Source organism: Lycorma delicatula, chromosome 1, assembly GCF_047948215.1.
Source record: "Lycorma delicatula isolate Av1 chromosome 1, ASM4794821v1, whole genome shotgun sequence".
Classification (NCBI taxonomy): domain Eukaryota; kingdom Metazoa; phylum Arthropoda; class Insecta; order Hemiptera; family Fulgoridae; genus Lycorma; species Lycorma delicatula.
Window position 1 is genome coordinate 383660818 of NC_134455.1, and position 27520 is coordinate 383688337.

At 29.7% G+C, this 27520-nt stretch overlaps 1 protein-coding gene across 1 annotated transcript in view; it reads right to left on the reverse strand.

Moving 5' to 3' along the window:
* Positions 1-306: 306 nt before the first annotated feature.
* LOC142317979 (uncharacterized) overlaps positions 307-27520 on the reverse strand; it is a 62550-nt gene continuing 35336 nt past the window's right edge. The window contains exons 3-5 of the mRNA XM_075354513.1: positions 26618-26746; positions 23149-23344; positions 307-341 (exon numbers count right to left, since the gene is read on the reverse strand). Of these exons, the coding sequence (XP_075210628.1) occupies positions 307-341; positions 23149-23344; positions 26618-26746 (360 nt within the window). The remainder of the gene's footprint in view (positions 342-23148; positions 23345-26617; positions 26747-27520) is intronic.

The window sequence follows — 27520 nt, forward strand, 5'->3', positions numbered from 1 at the left end:
ACATATGCTCTAAATTTCTTCTTAATTTTACTGAAATGTTTACTTTTATTTTTTGTTTTTTTTTTTTTTTACTTGTTACTCATTAAATATAGAATGATATGTGCACTGTATACCACAAATCTTTTTTAAATTACCCTTTTCAATTATCCAGATTTGGCCTTGCAAGGTCCATCTGGATAATTGGTGTGCCATTATATACAAAATCTAACACTTACCATTTCATTTTCAACTTTTAAATTTTCTGATTTAACTAGGTTGGTGTTTTCAATTGATAGGGATTGTTTTTCATTATCACTACTCATAATGTCAAGCTCCTCTTTTAGTTCTACTAAATTTATTTGCTGTAATAAAAAAACAATAAATTAATGCTAAAAGTAATTATGTTCATGATTTATTGTAAAATTTATAAAATAAAAAAAAATTATTTATATAATTCACTTACCACACACATAAATAGTGCAGCCACAATTTATTATAGCCACATAATAATAATTATTATTATTATTAGTTGCCTTTAATGTGCCAAGTTTTATTCCAGAAAATGTTTCTTTTGCTAAATTTTATCAAAAATGCTGCTATTCACAAATTGTAAGGTGGTATTGTTTTTTACAAATTGTAATCTTTTACAATCAATTTATTAATCTGTTGCTGTAATTCTTATGATTTAGTTTTTTCTAACCTTACTGACGGTATCAATATTGCTTTTGTTGAAATTTTTTATCATGAACATGAGAGAAAACATTAAATAAAATTTTGAAATTCTAATCTTCTAATTCTGTAATATTCAGCATTTATCATACGAGTCTGATTGCAAATAATATTTATTTTTTATATCATCACATAAGTATGAAACTTGTGTGGAGCATGGAAATGGAATTTTATAACATATGAAAAATGTCATGCCTGACCAAGATTTGATATGGATCATGATATAGGAATTTTTGCTGATGAATCGTAACTATGTATTAATAATATTGTTGACTAAAAAATACCAAAAATACTTATGCAAAAATGTAATTATCAAAGCAGTCCTCTAATGAACTTATTATCGCAATTATTAATAAGAAAACACCATACGCTTCAAACACAATATAAATCTATTTTAAAATTAAATAAAAATTAAATTCATTCAATGTGTGATAAGGAGGGTAAAATGATGTTGAAATGGGAAGTTAAATGAGATGTCTTGGGTTTGACGAATAAACATATAGAGCGTAGAAGTAGTTGGGAAAGGAAAGATGAAAGGGATTTTTTTTTATCGATCTTAATTTTACTGGTTTTTTTTAATTTAACTTTTTTCAATTCATTTAGCAAAAACATATATGTATTAAAACTTATTAAAGTAAATTTTTACCCAATTATCCAGATCTGGCCTTGCAAAGGTTCATCTGGACAATTGGTGTTTTCACTGTATGCAGAATCTAATATCCTTACTTACCACTTCATTTTTAACTTCTAAATTTTCTGTCTTATTCAAGTCGGTGTCTTCAATTGCTAAATGATCTTTTTCGATATCAAGTAGTTCCTCTTTCAGCTGTAGTAAATCTTGCTGTAATAAAAAACAAAAAAATGAAACATATTAACAATATTGTTGATACTCATCTACCAAAAATATTTATAAAAAATGTAATATTTGAAGCAGTTCTGTACTGAGAATTTACACAATTATTAATGAGAAAAACTTCCATAAGCTTCAAAAACAACATGGATCTACCTTATTATTAAGATATATTTAAGAACAAAATATTTGTAATACTCTTAGTCAAGATTTATTTTTTAATTATACTGTTAAAGTTGAGGAATCTTTATGCAATGGTTCCAAAGATTTTTTTAAAATAAGCTAAGAAAAACAATGATAAATCTATTTTAGGTGGCCACGAAGGCGGAGCAAATGTCCTCAACACTGAAGAGGCTAAGGCCAATGTCGGAGGTCCCAGGGCATCTAAACGCAGGATATTAGCGTCTACGGTGGTGTTGAATATATAGCCGATACTATTGCTATCACATACAATATTGTATGTGATGGCGGTAAGATTAGAGGCCTCCAGGCTGAACAGCATGTATACGAATTTGGCAATCAGGGTGGCCCAACTATATAGGACAGTTTCCTTGGATGCTTCACTATTGGTGGTGAGAATGCCACCATTGGACCTCATAGCCAAGTAAAAAAGGGGAAGGACCACAGAAGGCAAAGAGGTGGCAAGGAGCGATATGTTTATTGAATAGCAGGAGGTGGAAGAATCCAAAAGGACATTAAAGCTTTATTTTGATCCCAGAAGTAGCTACTGTATTGGTCAATAGACCATGGGTCATTTGGGGTCTACGTCTGCAGGATTGGAAGGAGGTGTACAGATCAATGTCAGTATTGTGAAGAAACTAACACAATGGAGCACATCTTTTTCATGTGTCCCAGGTGGAAGGAAGAATTGCCATGTGATGGTTTGGACTCGCTTGGGGGGTCATGCAGTTGATGCTCTTGTTCGGTGAGAGTTGGACCATGTGTTCACAGTGGTTTCTGGTGGAGCGCTCCACCAGAAATTTTTAAAGAATGAACATGAGGTGGGTAGCAAAGATGTCAGTTGAGGGTAGTGCTGGGCACCAGTCTTTGGGGGCAGGTGACAGGGGTGCCTCGACACTGCCATCAGCAATGGCTCCCATGAAATGCATTCCTGCCATCTAAGGCTAGCATAGCTGTGTGGAGTTAAGAATCTACTTGTATAGTATATATTGAGTTGTAAATATCATGTGAATGTGGTGTGTAAATATTTTCATGAATGTGAGGTGTACCTGTGACGCACATGGTGCTGAGGTAGAGCCTTTACGGCAGTTCCAGCACCACATTGCTTGAGGGAATCGGCTTTAAGCTAGTCCACTGCAGTAGGTGGTGAACCTCACACCCAGTATGTACAGGCTACTGAGCGTTTGGTTTAGGCATGTTTTCCCACTTCCGATGTAAAACAAAAAAAAAACACTATATTCTATTTTATTATGTACTTATGATTTTGCATTCATAGGTCTCATGCCTGTCTATTAAATTAAATATAAATAAATAAACTTAAAAATTTACCACTTGCAAAAATTTAAAAACTTACCAAATACAAATTACCCAGCCTTCGCTTGAGATTAAAAACGGAAAATTAGGCCTTAACAACAAAGACAATTGCAAAAATATAGGAAGTATTTCAAAAAATTATTAAACTGCCATGAACCAGCAGTACGATTTCAATTCCAAAATCCAACATGAACTAACTATACAGACGCCAGCCATCTGCACAGATTACAGTGACTGGCTTTAACTGTCCATTTCACGACTCTAGGAACATGACATCTATTACATTGATTGTGTCTAGCTAGACAGTTGCTGCTGCACAGTTCTCATAATAAGCGGCCGATATGATGTTATATCATCAGGTAGTCTACCTAGTTTGATTGGTTTCAGCTATTTTCCACACATCGAGAAAATATTCAATTTTGAGAATGGATGTACAGTAATAATAATTATAATAGCTGAACAAGAACTTTACGATGAGTGAAGTTAGTATTGTAGATAGTTTATGAATTAGATAGTATGCAAACAATGAAGATATTGGATTTTAAAGTTTAATGATAAGAAAATCAGAATTTATTTTACAAAAGCAGCAAAATTTATTTGTTCTGAATGAATACATAAAGTTGTTAAAAACATCTATTCATATGTTAAAAACAGCTGCTGGGTTGTGTATGAGATTTTTCACTCATTTTCTTATTTCGGCAGGCCAGCAATCTGTTAATTTTTTTCAAATTAAAAATCTTTTTGGGTGAAATTAAAATTAATTTAATATATATTATTAGAATTAAGCTTCACTCTAACAAATCAGTATTTGCTGATAATACTTCCTATCTCTATCTATACTATTACATAAAGAGGCAGAGTGTTTTTGTTTGTTTGGGATAAACAAAAAAACTCCTTAATCACTTTCAACCAAATTTTTACCCACATTTCTCAGCATAACTGAGGTTTTTAGATATGTTTACATATGAATCTATATCTGTAGTACTAGAGATTTTCCAGTTGAAGCACAATCTTTAATGAAATGTGAGTCATCACTGTGTGAGGTGAGTTTGAACTGAATGCATTATATCAGTCGACTGAAAAATATTACAAAAATAATGAGTAATATTAAATTTTGAACAATTTCTTTCTGTTTAACAATAATGACCTTCCCTTGGGGACTGCATGTGAGGCTAGAGTGGTGAGGTATACGAACACCTCATGGGAGACTAGCCCAATCATTACTACGAACTGGTAACAAACGGGGTGCCCCTGGGGCACTTTTTTGTAGGTGCAATGTGGTGCTCTTATATCAGAAAACAATAATCCGATTTTGAAAATTCAAACTGGGAATATATATATAGTTTGTCTGTTGACATCATGTGAGACGAACCTGACTGACTGATTACTTTCAAATTTCAGAATACAATTGTGTTACCCCAGAGAAGGTTTTAAGCCATTAACCGAGGCTCTAGCCCCCTTGAACATTAAGATATTAAAATTATTCATTATTTCTTCACTCCCAAGATGGGTGAAGTTGTGAATTAAGGAAATTCATTAAGGAAAAGATAGATTTATTCTTTTACGTCATTACTGAATATTTCGGCCGCCATTGCAAAGAAATAAGTTATAAATTTTTCATCGTCAAAGGCATGTGTAGTTTAGTTACCATAGTTCCTATTACCTATATTTCATAATTTAGTTTATTTTTCAGGTTTCTGTCCAACCTCACCATGTATGTTACAATATCCAATAATTATAAATACTTACATGACCTGGATAAAATTCCTCCTCTTCTTCTGCCTTTACAGTGTGTACATCATTAATTTTAAGATTAATCCAAGATGGAATGTCATCATTTAATGAGATCTCAGATTCCTATAAAAATAAGATGAAAAAAAACCTTACAAAAATGTTGAAATTAATTAATATTCAATAAAATATCTTTTTTTATTCTGACAAAGTTAATTATACTATTGTAAATTTGTCTTTTATCAAGATATACCGTCATCATAAAATAGATTAAAGAAAAACAAATTATAAGATAAAAATAGATGCGATAAAAGTCTATATTAACTGTTTATAGAAAACACATGAAATAATGTTAAGGTAAATATTTAAAAATAAAAAATCACAAAAAGATAATCCAATATTCTAAGGGCGCTATTGAAAATTATTTTGAGCATATATTTAAATACATTTTGATCAGAATGCAGATAAACTGTGTTTTTTTTTATAATTATTGTTATTTAAAAATTCTGCAACAGAGGAATGTTGTTTCCATAAAAGAGAATATTTCAATTTTTTTTAAATAAATTGGTGAGGAGATTTTTCATATTCAGAAGGAAATTAAGGCTCTTCTTCCTGTAAGTTGAAGTTATGAAAAGACAGTACTGTTGTCTGGTTATGTTTCTAAATTTCCCTTTAATTTTACTAAATTATAAAAGTAAACCCTATAAAATTTCTGATAATGATATTTTATTAGCTGTCTAAAAAATTAATAACACAAAAATTACTGAAATTGAAGATTTAAAATACCCAGAGGAGACTATTGAAGTCTAACATCTCTGAAAAAGTAGCCGTTAGGTCCATACACAGTAAAGTGGCTAATCTATCAATTAACTAAACACCTGTAGCAGAAAATTAATATCACTGAATGCTAAAATAAGGCACTACTGAACAGTCATTTGATCAGAAGCTGTATGTCCCACTCAACATCTGACAACTTCTAATAGACAAATGAATGAACAATATTAAAAAAAAAGGTCTTTCAGCCCATCAAAGACAGAAAAGAAGACACAATAATGAACATGGAGAAAGTGTTAGATTTAATCAGAAAAAGAAAAATCACCTTTCATGGTCATCTACAAAGAATGAACCCTAACAAGCTATTTTTACACCTTAAAAATCTAAAAAATAATAACAGAAAAATACATCAAAGAACATTTACTATGACAATTGCAAAATATTTCAGGTTTCCAGGGGAAAAAACTAGTAGAAGAAATTTCTTACCTGGACAGAAGAAAAAAGTAAAATACTTAAAAATAATGAAGGAGATATGAAAGAAAAAGTAACTGAAAAAGGGAAATAACAGGAACGTAAAAGCAATTAGATTAGACAAGCGAGATTAAAACTACAATTCAACCAAACATAAATCATGTAAAATTATGACACCAAATACTGACAATTAATAGCAAGTTTCTTAACCCCCTTCTTGGTTTTTGATGAAATAACTCATCAAATAACTACCCGGATAAAAATTTCCTTGACGAAATAATTCGTCATCCACTATTTTGCTGAAAAGTGCCACTGATGAATTATGAATTGACCCATTTTATTGTGTTTGTTGATGGGTTACTGTAACATATGTGAGTCTAGTTCCATTTTTACTCTAATTTATTGCTGAAGCGATAGTATCATATTGTTTCTCTATTCTATATGTCCTAACAATGTATATTCATTATTCGGGTTATTTTTTACAAATAAATTAGTTGACATTCTTTATGTCAAGCAGACTAATCTTTATGTCAAAGATTTATTTTTAAAAAAATAACTACTAAACCAGTTTTTGAGGTTTCACCTGTGGAAACAGACTGATAATTATGAGATGCTTTTGTTTGTAGCTGTATATATGCTATCAGGAATTACCTGAAAGCCACAAACTGAAAGTTATTACACAAACAATCTCCTTTTTACAACTCTTGGATTTGGAAATGTTTTAGCCCAAAGAATCAAACTTTTATTGTATTTCCTCAATTTTACTCATGATGAAAATAATACATATAAATCTCCAAAAAATAAAATCGATTATTGTCTTGTTAAAAAATTCAGAGGTGTATATACACCAGAAAAAATTTTAGCAGATGATGAAAGTTTACTGGAAAGATAGGCTAAATTTCATTCACTTTATTAGAATAAAATGAGCACACTTTGATATTAAGACATTTCAGAGCCAGAAACTGGATATATGAAAATAAAATTTGATAGCATATGTAGATGCAGGCACACAAATTGTAAAAACTCCTAATCATGGCTACACCACTAATATTGTCATTACTCTTTTTGAAACTGGTAACCAACTAGTGAACAATAAAGCTACCCCACGAACGTCCACTTAAATGAGGATGATATGTATGACATGTAAACAATGCCTAGTCTTGTACACTCAGGCGTAACATTCCTGTGAAATATGGTTTATTGAACCCCAACAATCAAAGTCTATACGTATCCATGGTTTAGATTTCAATTATCAATAAAAGCAACTAAATTTTACTAGGATTTGAACTTTACAACCTTTTGACTTCAAAAATCAGCTGTTACAGCAGTGTTACTTAACTGCCTATTTGCAACTCAACAAATATTAGTAACAAAATATATATATATACATATATATATATACCAACCTTTGTAAAACTGATTATAAAAGCAAATGTCTATATAGTGTATCTTTTGTACTATATTACTATCTCTTTTCTCTTACACTGTACATTGTATTTTCATTTTTTCAAATTTCTTCTTAATTTAACTGAAACACATTTACTTTTTTTTTTTACTTATAGTATTACCCATTAAAAATAGAATCACACAACCTTTTTTAAATTACCCTTTTCAATTATCCAGATTTGGCCTTGAAATGTCCATCTGGATAATTGGTGTGCCACTGTATATAAAATCTAACACTTACCACTTCATTTTCAACTTTTAAATTTTCTGGTTTAACTAAGTTAAACTCTTCAATTGTTAGAGATATTTTTTGATTATTCATAATTTCAAGCAGTTCCTCCTCTTTCAGTTGTACTGAATCTATTTTCTGTAATAAAAACAATAAATAAATGCTACAAAGTAAATATGTTTATGATTTATTGTACAATTTATAAAAGTAAAATAAATTGTATATGTAATTCGCTTATCATACACAAACAGCGCAGCAACAGTTAAATTATTATTAGTATTAGGTGACTTTACTGTGCCAGGTTTTGTATGGAAAACCTAAGAAATGTTTCTTTTGCTAAATATTAAAAATGCTGTTACTCACCATATAAATGGGTGTTGAAAACAACACTACTTTACAAGATGATGTTGTTTTTTACAAATTGTAAGCTTCTGCAATCAAATAATTTGTTAAACTGTTCGAGTAATTCTCATGATTTAGTTTTTCTAATCTTACTGACAGTGGTGTTAATATTGCTTACGGTGAAATTTTTTATCACGATCATCAGAGATAATGTTACCTTCAAAAAGATTTTGAAATCTAATTTTATTTCTCATAAATACTTAACAGATTATAAAAATGTTCATCTTATAATAGTCAGAATTTACTAAATAAGAATATATGATTACATTTTCTCATAAAAATTGATTGTAAACAATATTAATTTTTTTTATCGCAATATAAGCATGAAGCTAGTGCATGGAACATGGAAATGTCACTTTATAGTGTATGAAAAATGTCACACCTAAGCAGGATTTGATATTGATCATGGATATAAATTTATTAATAAGAAGAGAGTTCTATAAGCTACAAAAAGAATATAAATCTACTTTAAAATTAAATAAAAATGAAATTCATACAGCGATAAAGAGGAAAAAATAATGCTGAAGTGGCAAGATAAACGACATATCTTCTGTTTGACAACGAAATCCAAATTAGACTGTGTAGAAATAGTATGGAAAGGAAAGAAGGCGATGGTTCCAAATGTTGTCAAAGGGTTATTAAATATGTATATATATAAATGCTGTAATTGTATATGTTGAAGCCAAAATGAGAAGTTAATAATTCGCACTGTACTAAAATAACAACTGATTTACCTTCTATCTGTAATACATTTTTGAACTTCAAAATTGTTTAAATTTGTTGTATTAAATAATTTAGAACTGAAAATATAAATGTAAATTTTTAAATTAAATATGATAATTAAAGTAAACAATACCTCAGTTGACCAGGCCGTTTAATTTCTAGTAGTATTGCAAATTAGTTTTTATTATAATTATCGGAAGGCTGCTATTATTAGGGTTTGGGCCATAATTCAAACATTAACTGTTTAAAGTTCGTTATCAAATGTAATTCTGAAGGGTATACGAAACAAAAAAGTTACTACAGGGGTTTTAACTCGTTTTATTTCTATCGCGATTTTTCCGTCCTTCCAACTTTCATTGCTCATAAATAAAAAAAAAAAGCGTTGATGATAACTGATTTTCGCCATTATTTGCGCAAAACATTACATTACAATCACGTATCGTTTCCTATTTAAAAAAAGAAATTGATTCAATATGACGGATCCAAGACAGCTGACAAAATATTTCAAACTCATCATAACTACGAAGATCCATCTTTATTCTACCTTCTAATATTCCACCGCGGTTTCAAAATAAAAACTAGTTTCCAAACTTTAATTTTACTCCGTATGGAAATGTCATCAGGCTAAGGAAAATAAAAACCGTTGAAGATAGAAAAGGAACGTAAACTAAACACTATATATGCTTGCAAAACTTATGTTACAAACTTCTTTCATTATGGCTGTTGAAAATAACAATTTTCTACGCTTCACTTTGTGTAATACTGAACGTATTTTAATGTATTAACCTAATTCTCTCGTAGATCTGTATTCCCGTTTGACAGAACGACCTTTAAATAACGGGATTATTTTCATACCGGATTTAGAATTGCACGAAAAAAGTAACTGTAGTTAAATTGTCTGTATGGAATGGCCTCTGATTTTCATTAAATCTGATACATGATCTAGCTTTATTTAAGACGTAAGTTACGAGTTATAAAACAAATCTGTCGTCAGAAACCCCTTTCACCCTAATTAAATCCCTCATAATTCACATAGTTCCCGCACACAATATTTCGTTATTTCGCACTACACGCGTGTAATATACAGGTAAACGTGAAAGATCAAAATTTAAGAATGTCGACCGATTTTTCTCTAGTGAATGTAGACACATACCAAATACCTCGGGTTAAACATTTAAATATTTACTAACATTATGATACATTCGGAATTTCACCGGTATATGTCGTCAAACACAAATAAGCTGTGGCGGGGATTGAAACGATAACTAAAAATTAAAATAGAAAATTACCCGATAGCGATCTCTAAGGTTAACAGATTTCGAAATATCCTGGTAAAAAAAAAGGCTGTACTAAAAAAAGTAATAACCTACACTCGCTTAGCTCTCTAACCTGGTTTAATTAACGTTAAATATAATTGTTGCAATTAAAAACGGTTGTTTGAGACCCAACTCGGTGTGGAACTACCGCAAAATAGAATTAGATTTAAGGGACAAAATTATTGAATTGTTTTGTTTTTCCCCTTAAAAAAGCAATAAAATAGTTCCGAGAACCGTATCTGCAGTATTTATTCGGAAATCTGGTATGAAATTCAATAAATTGGGGTAAAACCCTGTATTTTTGGTAAGACCTCCGATAACTTTGATAAATGAATAATAAACCGGTAAAACTTTTAAAGCATTGTATTCTGAAGAAGAAAAGAAACATTGTTGTTAGTTGAATCGAACAAAGAAAAACCTTTTCACTTCTCTTTCACCAGTCGTAAATCGGAAACAAAGAATTTCAGGTATATTTTTATATTACATTTCTCCGTTATTTGCACGTGTAGAAAAGTTTATAATAGATCCGGCAGAACAATATGTACACTCTTTGAAAATAACAAGCAATTTTTACGGGGCTATTATCCTTTATATAACGGTACGGAATTTAATAGCAGTATAACTAAAAATTAAAGCAGGTATACAAAATTAAAATATATTTTACAAACACAAATTCCACCGCCTACGTGAAAGATTTCGTCTACGCTAATTGAACATATTAGAATCATTAATAACAGACAAGAAGTTAAAAACGAAAGTATTAAAAATAATAAAATATACAGTTATTGCTTAGCATTTATTCTGTTACAAATTAACACAGTTTAAAATATTTTACGGTCATAACCCAAATCCATCATTAGAAGCAGATATACAGCTTGTACGAACGTGTAAAGGAAACTAATGAAAAAAAAAACGAATTTTAAAATTCAACTAAAAACTAAATATAAATAAAGATTTACTGGATGTCCCAGCTGACGTTTATATAATATAAAGACTGTCCAAAAACGAAGTAAAGCAAAAAATAAATACGATAAAGGAAAAGTTCACTGAAAAACAGCAGAAATAGAAGCACGACAAGAAGTAAAATACATTTAACGACCCCGAAAGGTTAAACCAAATACAACAGAAAAATCCTCCAATACAGAAAATAATCTGCATTTAAATTCTCTTGCAGAACCATCGTATTCCTAAAAGAAATCCATCTCGAGCAGCTGAAATAAGAAATATAACTATTAATTCGGAAACCGTCCCGACAGAATTAGATTTAACCAAATTAGAGGCCTCTTACCGTACATTTTTTCATTATAACAGATTTGGTATTAAATCGTTTATAAAATCTGAATAATATTTACGAATACGTATTAAATTGTTTTCATTATATCCGATTGTATAATGTAAGTGAAAATTGTCGTAAGTATAGACGGAAGTAATTGTTTTAAAATTATTAATCGTATGAAAACGTTAAGTACGAGATAAAAGAGGTATTGTTAACGGTCTCGGTTCGACTGTTGAATTCTTTACTAGCAATTTAGATGCATACGGTTGAGAAAAATATGAAAAATTGTTATAACATTTTATTGAGAATTCTGAAGTGCCTGACCGCAATCGAACCCGGGACCTTCGGATAAAAGGGCGAGATGCTACCACTCGCGCCACGGAGGCCGGTAACCGTCGCTTAATATTCATGCATTTTTTTTACTAGAGGGTTTTTTATTTACGAATTTTGATAATAATATAACATAATTCCAAGTCTAACCTGAAATCGAATCCAGAATTATTTACTGTACAAAAAGAACGGAATTCTGACGAACTTCAGACGCAACGTCACCCTCACTGTTTTAAAAATATGTACGAGTAAGAGATTCTTACGTAAACGGATAGATTAAAAAAAAGTAATCAATCAAACCGTTACATACAGGTAAAATAAAATAGAAATACTAAACGACAATCGAAGTCGCCTGAATTTCCATCCGGTTGGCTCCATTCACGTATAAAAAAGGAAACATTAAATATTCAAACTATTTATATTTAACAAGACCTGCTTGCAACAGATCGAGTAAGAAGACGCCAAAAAAGGCATATGCACCGGGCTCCGTAAAAAAAAATTACTATCGATGGAGACGGATCATAATTTTGAAAGTTTGATTCGCTTTTTGTAAAACGCCTAAAAAAATTTAGACTTTCAAATTACTTTTCTATAATCTTCATTTTTATGATGGAACAGCCTGAGGGTGTAAATGCAGGAAAACGTTTTTGTGAGAACTAATTGAACGGCAGTCGATTAACCGGTTGTTCTAATAATCATTTATCAAACATTGTATGTCGTTATCAATTTTGCTAACATCTAAGAATTTTATTACGACCAAAATCATTTTATAAAAAAAAAATAATCATTATCATGGTCAATTATCCGGTGCCATTACCGCTGTCTATTAAAGAATTAATGTTTCATTACTTTACTTGTTGAAAAGATATTTAATTCGCAATAATTAAAATAGCGATTAAATATTTAAATAAAAATTTATAACATTCAAATTTATATCTACGTTAAAGTCGATTACCCGGTTCTTAATAGTAATTTATTCTAAGGGAATTATTTATATATAGAAATATTTTTATTTTAATGTTTTAAGAAATCGTTCATTTTTAGCATGCGACAGAATCGAGGCGCATTATAATTACGTAGTTCTAAGCTTTCTATTAAACAAACAAAAATTATTACATTTATTTTAACAATAAATTTGAAGTAACTTTCAGTTATAATAACTTCTATTCCCTTCCTCAACATCGCCCACTCAATCACTCTCATTCTCTCTCTGCGTGTGTGCGTGTGAGTGCGCGCGCGGGTATGCGGGGGGGGATAATTAAATGTTTGTATTTTTTTTTTTCTTGCTCAAAATGCATTTTAACAAAACCTTTGTTAAATTTACTGTTACAATTTTCGACACTTTTTTAAATCTTTTAATGACTTTATTTTTTTTAGTTAATACGATACAGTGTGATAAATAGCTAAAAAAAAAATGAACACAAGCTGGGAATCGAACCGAAATCCCGGTATCTAACCCTCTGATGAAATTACTTATTTTTAATTTATAACTCCTGCACGATTGTTTAATTACGCGTTATTGTTTAGATATGGGCTATGTATATCGGGTTATGTTTAGACTTATGAGATGTTGAGGAAGACAAACTTATGCCCGAAATTGAACCGAGGACCTTCAATATATTAGTCGGTTGTTCCACCGAATGAAATAATACCGCTGTATCCTTTACGTTTAGAATTCATTTAAAGGGAAAAAATCGTTTTTATTTATAAACAATTAAGAATATAAAATTTTATCTTGAAAAAACGAGTACGTAGTTGAATTATATTACTTAAATTTTTAAAAAATTTCGAAGCTCCGTTGATCACAAGAAAGTTTTTTTGGAATTTCTTTATTTCGCGCCGTTTATCGTTGCACATAATGAACGAAATGAAATGATAATCATTTAAACATGCCGAACCCGATTTCGGAATCGAACACAGGACCTTCAGTACAACAGTCGATCGTTATAGAACCGATTACCAATGTGATTTTTTCTGTTAGATTATTTAAAAATCATAAGGAAAATTTATAATAAAAAAAGATTTCAGTCTATATATTAATTGTCGATCTATATTTCATTTACACTATTATGTAGGTTATATGAAGACACAGCTAGTTTATCATGGATAATCTCAGGATCTCAAATAACCCTTCATTGTTTAAAAATGTCTTCCTGAGTGAAAGACCAATGAGAATTTCGTTACATTCTATTCTATTTAAAATACTACTCTTCTGCCAGTTTTTCTACAAAATCAATGCGCTTCGAATGTCTAAAAATGAAAAAAATTTTTCGTGTATATTTGTGATGCATAATTCCTTCTTAAAAGCATAAATAATCAGATAAATCACGGTCGGTAAGAATTGCTTCCACGCGTAGAGTCAAACCAGCACCGTCATGTTAGTAGGTTGTTTGATACAGTCAACGTGACTTTTTGTGCCTCATAATAAATTTTAAAACAGAAAAATTCAATTAAAAAAATTAACGGTAAATATTTTTTTAAATGTTACGAAGAAAATTTAAACACAATAAATAATTATTTATTTATTTTTTTAAATTAATGAGTGTAAACTGGGTTGTAACATTTTTAAGTTAATAAATTATTTGAATACATATATAAAAAGAAAAAACATCTCCAAATTATTGTTTCAAAAATTGCAATAAAATAAAAAAAAGTAATTAAAACTCACCTTAATCAGTAATATCTCGACAAAAAGAAGTAAACTGGATGACGTTACAAGTGGATTACGTTAGTTAAACAACAGCGTTCGCTCGAGTCAGTTACAGTCTTACAAATTGTAACTTGCATTGATATTTCTCTGTTTTCCCACCACTATGGCAACGACCGTCACGACATCTTATAACAACAACGCTAACTTTTAAACAACAATATTATTCCATTTAAATTTTTTTCGCTTTATACGTTGTCCATTTATCAAACGTTGTCTAATATCAAATAAGTTATTATCAATCTTGCGGAACTTATAATTACATTAAATATGAACGAGAATAAATTTCCATTCAACCTATACAAGGAGTTATAACAAAATTTACGCTTATTTAATTACACCTAATAATCAACTTATTACGTAATCAAGCTCAACATACAATACATGTAAATGCAGACCCGGACACGCGCGCACATATAATCTTGTTATTAAGTATTATTATATTAGTTTAAATATTAAATCAGGGATTAAAAAGAAATAAAATTATTTTTTTTTTTTTAGATGCAGCATGACCTCCACGCTATTAGAGAAGCAGCTGCTTACCTGCTACAATAAAAGTTCCGGATTCGATACCCGGTTAGGATCTGGAAAACTTATAATAGCGCAGTCTCTGATGGCTTCAATAGTCATCAGTTCTAAAGAAAATAACAGAGCCGCATCTTTTATGATGCAAATTATAGAAACCACGAATGGTACGTAAGGAGGTAATGATTAGTGTTATTTCTAAATTTCATATCTACCCGACCACCGTATTTCACGGTTAAGCCAGTCTACAATATACAGAGTGTCCCGTATAAAACGCAACCCAACCTTATTTTGGTAGGTATTGAAATAATAAAAAGGCATGTGTAAATGTAAATGTAATTTTTATTATTACCATCCATTACCTTACATTTAGAATAAATATTCCAAGTGGCCGCCATCTTCTTGAATACAAGCTTCAATTCTTTATACGGCGTTTCTTGCAACTTTTTTCAAAGTTTGTGGCTGGATATTTAATACAGCTTGTTCGATATTGACTTTCAATCGTTCAAGTGTTCGTGGTTTGTTGCTGTAGGCTTTTTCTTTGAGGTAACCCCGTAGAAAAAAATCCGCCGCAGTCAAATCTGGAAATCATGGTGGCCACAAGCCTCGACCGATAACACGATTACCAAAGAATTCTTCAACGAAATCAGAAGTTGAACCTGCGTAGTGCGATGTCGCACCGTCATGTTGTAGCCAGCAGTGTCTGAGTTCCTCTTCCAAGAGTGCGATGAACTGAAATAAAATATCCTGATATCGTTCTGCATTAATGGTGTACTCGACAAAAATAAGACCGATTATTTTCATCCGCGATATCGGGCACCACACGCCCAACTTCTACGGGTGTAATTGTTTTTCGTGATACAAGTGGGGATTTTCAGCACACCAAATTCTACTGTTTGGGCTGTTTACGTAGCCGTCCAAATGAAACCGCGCTTCATCTGTGAAAAATAACAAATCCATAACATTATTTCCCTCACGCAGAAATCGACGGAACCGTTGACAATATTGTAGCAGTTTTTCTTTGTCGGGATCATGAAGTCAATGAACCGTTTGAATGCGATAAGGTCGTAATTGTAATCGTTTGGTCGCCCGATGAACAGTCGATTTAGACAAATTAATTTCAGCAGATAAACGTCTGATCGATTTATTTGGCGAGGCGTGTAATCGGTCTTTGATTTCAGCGACTGTATCTGTATTCAACACTGACCCAGATCTTTTGTGTTCCTTGTTATTAACAGAACCGGTCTCTCTAAATTTTGCAACTAACCTTAATACTGATGTTTTGTTAGGAGCCGGTTTATCTGGGTACTTATGGCGAAAGAAATCTTGCACTGCAACCGGTGATTTCGTACTGAAGTACGACTCAACAGTGAAAACACGTTCACGTAGCGAAAACACCATCTTGTCTCTAGCAATACACTGAACGTTATGATTGCATTGTTGTTACTATCGGTAGTGTTCTGCTGCGTCGCCGCGATGGTCAGATGTTGGACGAGTCCATTTCAGTAACGAGTAAGGGATTAAGCTTGACTTTTGAAATTTCATGGGTGAGTGATTGATGGGTTGCGTTTTATATGGGACACCCTGTATTTTATGAATCAATTTGAAAGTGACTGGCACAAAATTCCGGTAGTTAATGTGTCCACAAGGAAGTGAAATATATATATAAAGTTTTGAACTGATGATGGTTTTGGGAACAGAGGGATGTGTCGAAATTTTCCTAAAGAAAAATCATGGTACCAATACAATGGGTAGCTTTGTTATTAAATCTCTCTAAAACGTACCTTGAAATTTACGGATTTCTTTCATAAAATGCTTAGAAATAGACTTCAAAAATTTTTCGGGGAAATATGTTAATTTTCTTAATATCTAATTGGGGGTTTAACTATGATTTCTTTATAACACACATTTGTTTTGGATTTCTTACAGATATTTGGTGGTTAAGTGTGTTTATATATATATATATATATATATGTAAAAAAAAAATAAAAACTACAAGGTAAAGAAAACTCGTTAAGTGTAAAAAACAAAGAGGTTGAAGAAAGTAAAATCAATTTTAACCGAAGAGGAACTTTTAACAAGTAAAGTTGTACGAAAATCTAACAGAGTAAAATTTAATTAAAAAAGGTACATAAAAGCACCATAAAGAAGACAACATTAAAGAGTTCTTTTATAAAAACCCTAGTAGGATTTAAACGAGAACCTAGAAGGATCTAAACTAGGAGAGGCTGTAATTTAGAGTAATAAACAAAGAGGTTCAAGAAAGTCAAAACAACTTAAACCAAATAGGAACAAGTAAAGTTATAAAAAAACCCAACCAGAGTAAAATTTAATTAAAAAGGGTATACAGCTGTTTCTTTTGTCTCATCCATTTAAAAAGTAATAATAGAATACTGAAAAAAAAAATAGATTTCTGCAGAAAGAAAAACAAAATAAATTAATTAGACTGAAGCGATTAAAAAGGTTTTCCAATACGTAGGTATTGTTGAAAGTTTTTTAAACAAGATCTGTTTAGAAAGTTAACTTTTAATCACGAGATGGAAAATAGAAAAAAAAGATGGTCTGGAAAGAAATAGACTGGAGAAAATGAGTTTAAACAAAAAAAAAATGCTGCAAAAAATTATCTTTAACATTGTCCATATATGACTAAGATTATAACAATGACATACCATTAAATGTAGAAAAATGAGATTTTTATAAATGAAACAACCTCAAAATCATCTACTTTTTGATATGAGGCCACCACATTTAAACCCCCATGGCTGGGACACTAAAAAATTTAAACGGAAAAGTTAAGACTATGCAGATTCACAATGTAGGTCAGGCAAAGACGGGGTAGCTTTAATTTAGTTTTAATTATCTAACTGGTACAGGATAAATGCATCTGGTCATAATATAATACAACCAACTGTTCTTACGAAAAGGAATCGTGTACATTTTAAATAAAAAAGCAATCTGTTTTTGGTAGAACTTTATTTGATTAAAAAAATAAATAACTTTGAATGTACATATGAAAATATTCAAAAACATAATTTTTAAATAATAAGAGTATATAAATATAGTTTAATCCATTTAAATATTTAAGTGGAAGATTAAGTTTTCATTTCACACATATTGTAAAATCAGACTATATAATTCGGAAATCTTTTAATTTATGAACAAAATATTATTTCTTAACATCACATAATAATCGCAATTTATATATTATAAACATTTATAAAACTGAAATATAATAAACTAATTTTTTTATTACAATAAAATACTCTATTTCATAAAGAAATTTATTTTATAAAAAATTGAATACATATAAAATTTAATAAAAAATATTATTTTGCGATAGTAAATTTTAGTCAATAATTTTGAAAAACTGTTGAATCTGCTAAAAAATCCAGAAAAAAGCTCAACTATTTGTAACCGGTAACTAAACTAGAAAACTCAAGTCCCCTGAATAAACAAGAAATAAAGAATAAACAGATCTCTAAAAATTAATAAAGCATCCGGGTGAGGACCCAATAACTGTGTAATTTTTTAAATTATGATTATTAGCTAATTAATCAATGATCTATTACAGAAAATATTTGGAAGACAAAAAAAATCCTGCCAGAATGGCCACTCTGCCCCAATTCATCCTTGACACAAAAGAGGAGACAAAATTTACAGTGGAATGTCTCTCCTTTCAGTAACCTTTAAAATGTTATAAAACTTGTAGAGAATACAAAGAAGAGAAGAGCACATCAATAAACAAATTGGGAAATATATCAGGGTGGTTTAGAAAGGGAAGATTCTGTGTGGAAAAAATAAATAGTAAAGAGGAGATTTTTTTGCCTTTACAAAAGATCGGGCAAGATTCAAATAGAAATGGTAAATGCAATTGCTGAAATATATTTCTTAAAATATATAACAAAATATTTCTTAAATAGATGTATCGGAATATACCAGTAGCAACAAAGTATGATCTAATCTTAAAGATTCTTAATTTTTTTAGGTGTTAAAAAAAATGTATTTTTTTTATATTTTCTGATATTACATATTTTGAAAAATATTTTGGTAAATTTACAAGCATAAATTCAAAATAATTGCAAAGTTATACAAATTTAACTCTTTAATTGTTGTCGTCTGGTCATATTTGACCTGAGAGGTATATTTTTGTTGGCTATGTTGACATGACAGTTGCTACTTCCCAGATTTTCATTGTCCACTGTATTCAAGGGTGTTTCAAGGTCAGCTATAGTGCCATGTACAATGAAACTTATTGGTTTACCTTTTACGAGTGTTCACAATCAATCCGATGATAGTAGCAATGTTACTTTTTTTTTTGGTAATAAAATCGTCATTGTATTTTTTACATTTTTAACAAATTATGAGTTTACTGAGTATAAGTACCTCTTGTGAATGTAGTAAAAGCTTGAATGAAAATGAAATTGGAGATATCTTAATGAACTGATGATCTGTAGGACAGTGAATCTATATTTAGTGAATATGATACCGATAGTGAATGTGACATAGAAAGTCCTGACAATGTATGTGATATTAAAAACAAAAAACGCGATGAGTGTATCTGATGAATTGTTAAAGAGGAGATTAGACGAAAATCTGTTTATGAAAAAAATTGTTATAAATTGAGTACTGAACTTATTAGTTCAAGAGGACTCATCTTTCTCAAATAAAAGGAACTGCTAAAAACTTGAATCTCTATTAATTCAATTTATTATTGGGAATTACTGTTTACTGATGAAATGTTATACATTATATTAGAACATAAAATTATTAAATTATCACTAAAACTACTGCTCCGCAACTTCCTTTGTTAATCACACTAATAATATTGAATTAAAAGCTTTAATGGACTACTGTATTTATTTGGTATATTTAATTCTAGTAAAGAAGATGTGAGGAATGTACAGAAAGTGATGGAACTGGAAGTGTTATATTCAGGGAAACCATGTCCCTTCAGCAGTTTTTATTTCTGTTAGTTTTACCGGCACTAAAGTACACTCCAGTACACGAGATGGTGACAAAACTGCTCATATTTTCAAATTATTTAAAATGTTCCCCACAGTTGCCAGTCCAATTATTCTCCGTCCAAATATCTAATTGTAGACAAGATGCTTGTCAGTTTTCAGGATATATGCACCTTACGAATGTTCATGAAAAATAAGCCCAGAAAATATGGACACATATTTAAGAAAATCACTTGCCTTAACTCATATGAGACGACGACTTGAAGAATCCAGACTTCCAACATCGCTGACTTTATTATTAGAAATGTATTAAAAATTAAAAAAGGAAAAATCGAACCTGAATTGCTATAGAAAAAACACAGGCGATGTCATATGTGTCCATCAATCAATGACAACAAACATCTCAATGTCTGTAGTGAGTGTGAGACCATGTATGCAAGTACAAATAACATCATAAGAAATAGTTACAAAAATGGAGATCTTGAATAAAATCTTGCAATTTTTTTCTTCATTTAAAATTTTTCAATACATATTTGTCTCCAGTTAGTTTTGAAATATCACAATTTATTGTTACAAATACGTTTCATTCAAGAATCGGACATTTTCAATTTTCATGATGCATAGATTTTTCGATTATTTAAATTTTTAATTACTTTGTTTATTTTATAATACGGGTAAAAAACTTTCATTAGTAGTCGGTAATTAGAAAAAAAATCATTAAAAATGTTAATCTTTTTATCAAAAAACACGTTTGTAATTTTCATACATAAATCACATATTTAGATCAAATTAGCTTTATTAATTTATATATATTCTAAACATTATGTTGAATATTTTATTTCTTAAATGCAATGATAGATATTTGAAATAATGTATATTAAGTAATTTGATGTTTTACATGCTACAATCAGGTAATCTCATTAAATTTTATATAAAACCACAAAAAAGCCACCTTTGTATGTTTTTGCATTGCAAATACGGTCAATAATTTTGTCAACCAAAAAAAAATTTAATATTGTGAGAATTTCAATTTGTGGGTCAGCTGTGAACCGACGATAGCATTAATGTATTAATAGCAGTAGAGAGTTAAAGTGGTACAGAAGTAGGTCGAATTTCAAAGTGTGGTAAGAGACCTGGCATCTCAAGTCTCTGCCCTCTATTGTTTAAGTTTGCAGCTCCTATACTTTCCAAAACCGTTTTCTATTGTGAATAGAATATATTGAAGAATATAATAGGAATATTAACAACGATTTGAGACATGTATTTCAAAATGTTAGTTTCTGTTTATATTCAAGGTTATGAGCACTTTTAACCATGTTATTGAGTAACAAAAAGAGGAAAATAACTCACAAGGAGATAAGATAAGAAAACATTTTTAAGAAATTGACACATGAAAGAAGCAGTCATTTTTTTACATGTTGATAAAAAATTAAAAATAAAGTTTTTGAGGTCGATACAAACAACAGGAGCAGGAATCCTCCTATTTGTTTTTAATATGCGAGTAAACTTTAATACAAAATCAGAATGAGGTTTTAGATTCATTCAAGATCAACGTCATTTGTGAAAATATATTTGAGAAAAATTCATGTAACGTGTGATTTGTATAAGAAGTCTCACTTGTGAACTTCACAAATATTTTTTTCTGAAATGGTCGAATTTCTCAGCACCAACCAAGTTATCTGACTGGCATAATACATGGTTCTGGTCTTAAAATATTCATCATCACGTGCATATTACATTCTAGAGTAATATATAAATCTAACATCTTTTTAAGTCGTCTGTAGCCTTGGAGTCAGTGGTAATGACTCAGTTTTCTGGGATCTGAATCCCGGTTAGGAATGGTATTTTTCACAAATACCATGGCTACAAAACTGCCATTTTACTTAATCCTCTGATGCAATACCTAATAGTGGCAGTGCTACTACAGTGGTAATAAAATTACAAAAAATGTACTTTGTAGCCATAACTAAGCCAAACGTTAATTTTTTGTTTACCTACCATAAAACTGTTCAAGTTTCGACTTCAGATAATTTCTTCAATAATTATCCCTTACACCAACGACCACAATGTTGAACAACACCTAGACTGATTGGTTTTCCTTATCTTTATATGGATAAAATTTGTTATAGTTGTTTTAAATTATGCACACTTGAAAAAATTATATTCATTTTTTCCCATAATATATTTTCTTACTATAAGATTTTTAAAGGTAATAACAATTCTCTAATATGGATACTAAGATAACTTTTTGAACTATAACTCCTTGTAAGATTTTTGACAAAGGTTACAAACAGAAATTTTTCTCATCAGTTATGAATATTAAGATGTCGCTTTAAATTAGAAGGCCGATGAAAAAGCTTATGGCAGAATTTACAAACATAATTTTTCTCTTTTTTATGAATATTAAGATGTTTTTTTAAATAGCTTTTGCAATTAAATGACTTTCGACAAAAGTTACAAATATAATTCTTCTCCTTTGTATGAATATTAAGATGTTTTGTTAAACTGTCTTTGTGATTAAATGACTTTTGACAAAAGTTACAAATATAATTCTTCTCTTTTGTATGAATATTAAGATGCATTTTTAAACTGGTTTTGTAATTAAATGACTTTTGACAAAAGTTACAAATATAATTCTTCTCCTTTGTATGAATATTAAGATGTATTTCTAAATTGCTTTTTTGATTAAATGACTTTTGACAAAAGTTACAAATATAATTCTTCTCTTTTGTATGAATATTAAGATGTTTTTTTAAATTGCATTTGAGATTAAAAGACTTTTGACAAAAGTTACAAATATAATTCTTCTCTTTTCTATGAATATTAAGATGCATTTTTAAACTGCTTTTGTAATTAAATGACTTTTGACAAAAGTTACAAATATAATTCTTCTCCTTTGTATGAATATTAAGATGTATTTTTAAAGTGGTTTTGTAATTAAATGACTTTTGACAAAAGTTACAAATATAATTCTTCTCCTTTGTATGAATATTAAGATGTATTTTTAAAGTGCTTTTGCAATTAAATGACTTTTGACAAAAGTTACAAATATAATTCTTCTTCTTTGTATGAATATTAAGATGTATTTTTAAATTGCTTTTGTGATTAAATGACTTTTGACAAAAGTTACAAACATAATTTTTCTCTTCGTTATGCGCAATAAGTTTTGTTTTTAAACTATTTTCATGAATAAGAGACTTCTGACAAAAGTTAGAACTATTTTTTTTCTCTTTAGCATAAAAGTTAACGTTATCCTTCACTAAAGTTTCTGTTGTTACATCACCATTCGCACAGTTACATTCACTGAATTTTTCTTTTATAATTCCATCATATACCGAATTATTTACACATCTCTTACAATTCTTAGTACTTCCCTTGATGGTTAATTTATCAATAATAACCTGTAAAATTAAAACAACAATTAAAAAATAATTATGAATTAATGTAAAATTATTTCCATTACAATAACGTTATTCTACTTTGTAATAACCCGCAAAATATGGATAAACACTGAATATTTTAAACATATATTCAAAATAAACATCGTTTGGAATATTATTTAATGATGCACAAGTAAAGTTTAATGTAATAACAAACTTTACTTATCCTATTGCATATCTATACACATAGCTAAAACTTTACAGATTGTCTGGGCTAAAGTATCCAAAACAAATGGCCTATATTTAGGAAATCAGTCCTAACTACTTAGTAGACTCAAATGATAGCATAAATCTCCAAGAATTGTTCAGGGTACTTTCAATAGTCAGTAGAATATGCATATGATGTGCAGACAAGCTGACTCCAATGCGATTGTAGTCCATCAAGATGTGGATCCCACAAAAACGGATTCAGTGCATGCTTTTGTTAATGGAGTTTCAATCATGTACACATGTTTAACAGCTTGTACAAACTGAATGGAATATCAATTCTTTTACGTCAAAGTTTAACGTCCTCAAAGGTATGACTTTAAGAGACAGAAATCATCAAAGGTTACAGTTGTGATGAGGCTATGGATCAAGTAAGCGACGCATTCACTGCCCGTCCCATTAACTTTATTAGGTGACCTAGTTATGGACTGCAAATATCTCTTTCTACTGTTCACAACATTACCATAAGCACTCAGTTTGCAAGAATACAAGTTACAACTCTTATTTATAGTTAGATATCTTATTTAGTAGTGAGACAACTTTTCATATGTGCAGGATAGTTAAAGACACTGTCAAATTTAATGTACTTAAAACTCCATGCAGTAATCAAAAATGAAAGGGACACACCCATAGTCAATGTCTAGTTATGATGAAACAAAAATGGTGTAATCAGACTGATTATTTTCATGGAGCCCACTGTGACAGGGCAGATTTACGTCGACCTGTTTCAGAATTTTCCGGTTCCTCAGATCCCCTGCCGGATTCATTTCCAACAAAATGGTTCTCCACCACAATTATATTGAGATGTTACCAGTTTCCTGAACAACACTTCCCCAGATGTAAGATCTGATAAAGAACGGACTGCAATGCCAGCTAGATCTCTCAGATATCACTTCTCTAACTTTTTTGCTTGAAATTTCATTAAAAGTTGTAACAAAAGAAAGTTTGAGATTTGGACGATTTAAAATAAAAAAAATTGAAGGTGTAGGTCTAATAATGAAGCTGATGCTCTTAAACACCTGGCAGGAGTTAGATTATTTTCCAGGCATCTGAAGAGCAACAAAAGGTGCATACACTGAAGTAGACAAATTTACATTAAAACATTGCAAGAGTTGATGTTTATTTTAAAAAAAGTTGCCAAGTTATGTTAACTGGTTCTCTTAATTTTAAGCTGTACTTTTAGACTGGACACTCTGTAGATTATAGTACAACGTCATATTCTTCTGTATCAATATATTGTATTTTTATAATAAAAAACCAACTTCAACAACCCAAGTAAAGAATTACAAAGTAAATGAAATAACATTTTATTTTTTATTCCAAAAGCCTTTTTGCGGGATCCTGAATATCAGTTGTATATAATATAATTAAATAAAATTACATATCAAACATAATAAAAATTAAAACTACAATCATATATAAAAAACAAATGAAGTCAGTAAAAAAAAAAATAACTACTTCTACTGTAAATAACAATTAAATTTAAAAATAATATAAATAGAATAAATTTACGCTATGTAACCTGAAAAGCCAATTTACATTACTGAGTGGATTTAAATCACGCTATTTATAAAAATTATGATTATTTCTTTTTTTTATCTAAAAATGTGCTGCCATCTGTTGCTGCTTTTATAAGTGTCATCTTCATATTCTGTCTTAAAGTTGATCAAGTAGGAATCTTTTGTATTAATGTTTAAATATCTGAAAAATTTCTAAACTTTACCTAGTATTATTTAAATTAAATTTCTTGATATTTTCACTACATGGAAATTTTAATATTAAAATTAACTATTTACAATATTTTTATTTTTTATTATGTTTGATATGTAATTTCATATAAATATATTATATACAGCTGATGATGCAGGATCCTGCAAAGGTGCTTTTGGAATAAAAAATAAGGTAAGTGTCATTTCATTTACTTTATAATTCTGTACTTGGGTTGTTCAAGTTGATTTTTTTATTATAAAAATACAACATATATATATATATGATCAAACTGGAAAACATGATTTATAATGTATAATTTTATAATAAACAAAATAAAAATATATAATTTTTTTAATTCTTCTAAATTCGCGTCCTCTTCTAACAATATATTAAAAACATTTTAAAAAACTAGTAAATAAATCTGATGAAGAGGTGCGCATGCAAGAAACACTAATATATATATATATGTATTTCCACACAGGGCAAGAAACTTAAAAACGAACTGAGAGGGCTTGAACTACATGTATTTTAGTGTTACCTTTTACACTGCTCTTATTAGCTCTATTATTGGAGGTGTATATTACTACTCTAATCTATTATTGTCTGTTGTAAACTATTCATGCTTCAGTGCAATAATTTTGGAGAACAGTGGTTTCCTTGTCACCACGATTTGTCTACTGCAATTCTGACTAGACGATTTGTCTAGTTGCAAGTCCTACACTATCAATAACTGAAGGCAAATGTTCACAATAAAAAACTGAAGTCATTGACAACAGTTTGCATCAGGTGACTCTCAATAATATTACTTTAGCATTGCTGCATCAGCTGTGCAGGGTGATCACTTCGGATATCTTTTGTCAAAATGTGGTAGATATGTTAAGTCTTCCTAATGTAAACACAAAATTAGATTTTATATTATATTATTTTCTTTTCATTTACAGATTTTATGTCACAACCATGTTTAGTCTGAACCAAGTCCACTTTAAACTGCCTACCTGATAAATATTGAAACATGAACACTGAATACAATTAACAACAAATCACGCAAAGCTTACTAAAATGTCAACTCCATCAACAGGTTAAAATTCACATATTTCAGTCATCAATGAATTTCAAAAACACACTTTGCTCTCACACATTGACCATTTATCATTCACAATCATCTCAATAAATCGATATTATTTAAACAGAACTAAATACAGTTACAAACATTTTTTTTTAAACGAACACAATGATATATATATATATATATATACAGTAATGAAATTAACAAGAGACAAATCATGTTTGTTACAATAGCCAATTGCTAATACTTACACGACATGGATAAAATACCATCCCATCTTTTGTCTTCACTGTGTGAAAATCTTTTATTCGAAGTTCATTGCTTTTCATATTAGGATTAACCTGTGGTGAAACATCATCATTCAATAAGATCTCAGATTCCTTTTAAAAAAAAAGATAAAGAACACAAATTAATTTCCAATAAATGTTTTTTTTAATTTTATTCTGACTGGAACTTAGTAATAATACCAGTTATATACAAATCACATATCCTAAAAATAAATATTTTTGGTAGTAAATACCATTAAAATCTATATTGCTAAAAATTTTAGAAAAATCCAAGTATTATGACAAAATTTAGCCAAAAAAGAAGAAAATTATTTTAATTTTATTTTTATATGAATTTTCTATTAATATAATATTACAATTGTTATTAATATATATATATATATTATACACTTTATTTTCTCAAGTGTATTTGCAAAAAATAACAAAATAGCAAACACATTAATCACAAATTTAATTCTGAGAAAATTAATTTTATAAGTCAATTTAAAACAAATATGGCGGTTGTTCAAGAAGGTTTTGAAGAGTTTTTTTAAACTTTCAACTTAATTCTCTTGCAATTTGATTCATTTACCCAGATTTTCCAACTCTTTTTATATTATCAGTATGATGTGATTTGTCCAACTCTGCGAAATAAGCAGTTCTCTCACCTTTGCATAATTAGAAATGAATCTTTGTCCAATGAGCCATTTCTTAAGATTTGGGAGGAGGAAGTAATAGAAAAAAGAGGAAGTAAAAGAAAAGATATATAAAACAAATAGATCATTTAAAGATAGATTTAATGAAGATTTTAAATCATTTAAAAATAGAATAATAGGTTTCTCGAATGTTGCTGACACTTTTATAATAATTTTGTAAATTATTTAGTTT